The sequence below is a fragment of the Doryrhamphus excisus genome, linkage group LG2 (genome assembly GCF_037039965.1).
Source record: "Doryrhamphus excisus strain RoL-2023G ecotype Guam linkage group LG2, RoL_Dexc_Guam_v1.1, whole genome shotgun sequence".
Classification (NCBI taxonomy): domain Eukaryota; kingdom Metazoa; phylum Chordata; class Actinopteri; order Syngnathiformes; family Syngnathidae; genus Doryrhamphus; species Doryrhamphus excisus.
The window spans coordinates 27,677,778-27,683,161 of NC_136358.1; the positions used below are offsets into that span (position 1 = coordinate 27,677,778).

General features: G+C 41.2%; 1 protein-coding gene across 2 annotated transcripts; it reads left to right on the plus strand.

The window, feature by feature from the left end:
* Window positions 1–397: 397 nt before the first annotated feature.
* Window positions 398–5,215, plus strand: eif2ak1 (eukaryotic translation initiation factor 2-alpha kinase 1). 2 transcript variants are annotated; one of them, XM_058062440.2, is made up of 15 exons: window positions 398–792; window positions 1,500–1,667; window positions 1,758–1,894; window positions 1,999–2,042; window positions 2,115–2,214; window positions 2,312–2,392; window positions 2,479–2,572; window positions 2,666–2,717; window positions 3,120–3,501; window positions 3,562–3,670; window positions 3,752–3,858; window positions 3,928–4,042; window positions 4,125–4,204; window positions 4,304–4,537; window positions 4,895–5,215. In XM_058062440.2, the coding sequence occupies exons 1-15, from the start codon at window positions 624–626 to the stop codon at window positions 5,015–5,017; spliced, it is 1,995 nt and encodes a 664-aa protein (XP_057918423.2). In that variant the 5' UTR covers window positions 398–623; the 3' UTR covers window positions 5,018–5,215. The 2 variants fall into 2 exon arrangements, with proteins under 2 accessions (XP_057918423.2, XP_078645170.1); XM_078789044.1 differs by lacking the exon at window positions 4,895–5,215 and having other exon boundaries at window positions 400–792; window positions 3,928–4,039; window positions 4,125–4,337.
* Window positions 5,216–5,384: the final 169 nt, after the last annotated feature.

Below are 5,384 nucleotides of genomic sequence, written 5' to 3' on the forward strand. Positions count from 1 at the left end.
TCTTTGTTTTATATTTTCAAATACACACTTTCTGGAGAGGAATACTATTTGCTAACTAATGTGTATTGTCTGACGGTTCCTAAAAAAAGTGAGGCAAGTCGGCAGACAATTTGGAGTGCAATTTGAGAGTTTCGTTTGTGATGGAATATTTAAGCAATTGCAATAATTGAAATAAGATGAACATATACAGTATTCAGAAATAAAGTACACGAAAACTTTAATGATGCAATGTTTCGACCTCAAGCGGATTTAGAGTGCATGTGCAAGTGACCATATTCTGTCTAACGAATTAAAAAAAACTCTAGTGGTGGTATTGGTTTTACTTCAAATGTATTGTATAGTAAATGCATATTTATTCTATACTGTGAATCTGCGTCGGTGGTTTATATTTTCCAAAACTTTCTGACAACGAATCATATTTGCTCACAGAAGTGGTATTGTCAGACGGTTCCTAAGAGGCTTGCGGCAAGATGGCCGACCGCTTGGAGTGCAACTCGTGAGAGTTTTGGATGTCACTTGTGATGGAGCATTTTACCAAGTTTTAAAATACCCCTCGCTAAAATGTGCGTTAGGTTTTGCTCGTGTTAATTTGGATTATACATAATTAGTCTCCCATAATTAGAATGTACAGTTTATCATCATCCACCAGGCTCTTGCGATCGGAAGAATGTTCTAGCAGCAGTAATAATAAGCTTCTTGTTTCCCGAAACCGTCTCCTTCAACCCATCGGGAATCATGACTATAGCCTGCCAAGTCTGGCAAGCAAAGACGACGATGAGGTGGAGTTTGACAGTAAGCAGATTTTTTTTTCCAAATGTCTGTCTTTATGTAACAAGTACACGGACTATCCGACATTAGGTGAGTGCTTCTGGCTTTAGTTGCTAGTTGCTAGCAAATGCCAGAGGCGTAGTTAAGACGTTCATGACCGATGTCCGCCCCCTCCACCATTTTTTTACCTGCTTTTATATTATTTATCAGTTCTACCATTGACATTAAGTTCACAATGGAAACGTGATGCAGACGCTACATTAACATTTATGTTCTTTACAATAAAGATGCCTAGCATGCCATTTAGTAATTGCCTATTCAATAATAACATCATTTGAAATTCTTAATACTAGAACAGTGCTCATCTGTATCATCTTTATGAGAAATAGTACTGTTGGTGACACAGCCAATCGGTAGGTGGGGGTCTAGTGTGCACTGGCCCCTCAAGATAAGCATGACTGCTGTGCACGCCCCCCTTATTTATTAACTAGATGAGAATTTCTGCCTTAAAATTGAACAAGGTTGTCAATAGTGCTGCTCTAGATGTTTTGTTATGGCAACATGGACAAGGAAGAAAAAAGTATTGTTGAAATAATAGCAAAAGTCATTGAAGAAGGTAAGAGAGGGACATTTTTCAGTAGAAGTTGATCTAGGTCAAATTATTTGTATAACATATATATAATGAATCATAATGATGGTCTGTTTTTCCTTATTTTTTTCTGTATTTCCAGCTTCTGACACGGACAACAACCATGAAGTGCTGATGGCGGGCAGACGCTACCCGTCTGTTCAAGAGTTTGCCTCTGCGATCCCCAACCATCTTCTCCTGGGTTCTCTGCTGGAGCACCTTTGCTTCCTTTATGAGAGCAACCCAGCACGCTCTCGACTGTTGTTTAAAGGTCAGTACTACATTGTAGTATCCAGCCTTGTGTCGTGTTAAGTAACTCGAAAATTCCACAAAACTTGTGTTTTATTTTCCCCTTTGTTAGTAATCGGCCAGCGTTTAGCTGCGATGAATCTTCTCTCGCCATTGGCCATAAGCGACGAGTTCAGCACTGTCAGACTCCAACACAACCGGGCCTTCACTGAGCTGCTACATGCTTCTAGTTCCTCACTGTACCCACAGGTAATAGCATGTTTAATTTAATTTAATGAGTAACCATATTTTATCACTCTACAGCCATGCGTGTCTAACTTTGTTTTTGCCAATTATTATGGTTCATTCTGCAGGAACAGCAATGTCTTAGCATCAACACACACAACCCTGCTGTAAGGTAAATATTACTTTATGGACCTGTTAGCTGTCTTGGAATTTGTAGACTGACTGTTTTTGCTGCCAACCCCAGGCTGAAGGAGGGACTGTTTCAAGCACAGACGTCACGCTACCTGAGCGAGTTTGAAGAAATCTGTAGAATCGGAAAAGGTTCTTATGGAAATGTTTATAAGGTACATATCACACGCTATTAAAACATATGACTGTTTTGGCTCGATTAAGGAAGGAATTTGAGTTAGTCGGCACATTTCTATTTCCTGTCACTTAAAGGTGGTGAACAAACTGGATGGGCAGTGCTACGCCATGAAGAAGATACTCATTAAAAAAGTCTCAAAGGATGATTGCATGAAGGTGAACTGTCATAATGGCGGCCAAATATGAAAACATGAGAAAAATATGAGCTCACATTGTAACCGTTATGGCCGCTGTCACTGTAGGTATTGAGGGAAGTGAAAGTGTTGTCAAGCTTGCAGCATGTCAACGTTGTCGGCTACCACACAGCGTGGATGGAGCATGTGCAGCCCGCGGCATGTAAGTACACTGCCGGCGTTCTTTTTAGTCGGCGATAATGGCGTCAGCAGTGATGACGTTCTTACATAAAGTTGTACAATGTCTCCTCTGCAGATGCAGATATTCCCCTTCCTGAAGTGGCTTCACTTGACCTGCTAGGCCAAAAGTATTTATGCCAAGATTTATCTTCATCATAGTACAGTGGCACCTGAGTATGTTGACGTCATTCAGCCAGCCCGACAGGCATCGTCAGCAGTTGTCGACATCAACAAAACCGAAACTAGCCTTCCTCCAATTGCTAGCAATCCAAAAAAGTAAATTGATAAATGTAACTAGACAGCAGTTATGTTGTTTTTTTTTTGCTTAGAGATTATGGAGCAGTTTTTCATAGAAATGACCCCTTTTGGGTCTCAACGTCTACTTAAGTGATTCCTGAGTTGGTCGACAAAGACAAGTTGTCAACATAGGCGGGATCCACTGTAATCCCTAAAAGATTTAACATTCATTTTGCACATTTCTTTGTGAGTAGACACTAAGTATGTCAAACTTCATTATCTTTTTGTTGCAGCTGTGATGACGTCCCAGACGGCAGCAGCTCAAGCTTCTCCGTAGTTTTCCAAAGCCTTAGCAAGCCACAGTCGGATGCCGCTTCGAGCGCGCCGGCGCCTCCAAGCGACGGCCCACCCGTCAAAGACTTAGCACTGACACAGGAGAAAGGTCAGGGGGTGTGTCTGAACACGAGGCGACGCATCCCCGAGAACTATGTACCCTGCGTCTTCCTGGGACAGGGAGCTGCTGTTAAAACTTCCAAGTGTCCCGCCGTTGGTTGGGACACATCGGGACTGTTGGAGGAGGAGTCCAGCAGGAGCAGCGTGGAGCTCAACAACAATTCTTGTATTGAAAAGGAGTGTGAGCAGTGGGACGACCAACGCACAAGACCTTCTAAAGAGGTAGGTCCACTGACATTGTGTCCTTTAATAATAATAATAATTGTGGTTATGATTTTCCAGGTCCACTTCCACCTGATGCTCTACATCCAAATGCAGCTATGTGAACGCTCGCTCAAGGACTGGATGACTGAGAGGAATTCCAAGCCCAAAGAGAATCAAGCCTTAAGATGTAGAGTATTCATTTAGTTTACGCCAAAAATGTTGTATACTTGAAACATAATATGCATCATCGCTGCAATCTTCTTTCCAGATCCGTATGGATGTGTGGATGCTCAGCACACATTTAATCTGCTGAGAAAGATACTTGAAGGAGTGGAGTACATTCACTCCCAGGGAATCATGCACAGAGACTTGAAGGTACCGTTCACCTTTCAGTGCAAAAGAAAAGTGACGTACAAAGTTAAATATTGTTTTCTTTCTTTACAGCCAAGGAACATTTTCCTCCATGGCCATGAATGTCACGTTCGCATTGGTGACTTTGGGTTGGCATGCAGTGGTTTAATACTAGATAGCCATGAAAGTGCCACCTCGCTCAATGGTGGTAATACTTCATTGCACATGGTATTTAAAACCAAAATATCAAATTGTTTTATGTATTGTCTTGTTTACGGTGTCCTTTTCAGAGTCTCCACACACTACAGGTGTTGGTACTTTTGTTTATGCTTCTCCAGAGCAACTGAAGAGTACCCACTACGATTCAAAGGTATTTATTCTGTTGTAGTGTGACTGTTGAATACAAATCATTGCGTTACATTTTGTTTTACTGTCTTTTCGTTGTTAAATTCTGTCTTTTATCTCCCAGTCAGACATGTACAGCATTGGGGTGCTTTCTCTTGAGCTTTTCCAGCCCTTTGGAACAGAGATGGAACGAGTCCGGACTCTCGGGGACCTGAGAGAGGGAAAAATCCCAGACTCCTTCAGTGACCAGTGGCCAGTCTTGGCCAAGTACATCTTGGAGCTGACGAGCAAAGATCCCAGCGTACGCCCCACAGCCAGCCAGCTTCTACGGAGTGAACTCTTCTCCAATAAAGATGTGGTATGTAGGAAGGAATAAAGACATATTGTTTTCATAACTGCCCTTGTAGGTTGGGCTCAAAATGGCATGGAAGACATGCTAGCATACAGTACTTTCAGATGTATTTCAGACATGATGTGTGCCACCAAATTCTGTGGCGATTAGGCTCAACGCCTTAAAGTTACAGTAGAGTAAATTTGTGAGAAATGTCAAGTCAGTCACAAATATGGGCTAAAACTACTCAAATTGCATATATTGAAAGTCCTCCAAGCCCTTTGCCCCCCCACACCGCACCAGATCATTAGGTTACAGATGATAAAAGCCGTGAACCTATGAAATATTCATGCATTCACAGGAAAAATGTTTTGTTTTTTTCAGATGATCTATGGTTTGCAGAAAAAGGTTGAAGAACAACAGGAAGAAATCTTACATCTGAAGAAACAAATATGTCTGCTCCAAAGTGCACAAAACTCAAGAGTTGGAAAAGACCTGACACTTTAAAAGTCCACTGAGTAGTGTGATTTTAGCATGTGTGTGTGTGCGTACATGTGTCTTACTTGGGGCACTTGTATATAAAGGTGCACTATTTATCATTCATTTATTTTGAATTTCATATGGAGCTATTGTAAATATGTTTATGATGTAAAGCAAAGGTTTTTGCCAACAGCTGGGAAAGTAAATGTATAGTACACATTCTGATTTTGTGCATATGGCTTAATTCCTATTTTCAAATGTTATTAACGTGTTGTGGTCTGTTAATGTTTTTTCAGTTCCAGGAAACACACTTCATGCTTTTTTTTTAAAGTTTAAAATATGTGTTCACGTAGTGGAACCTATCACGTCGCAGAATGTTTTAAATTGCACGAGT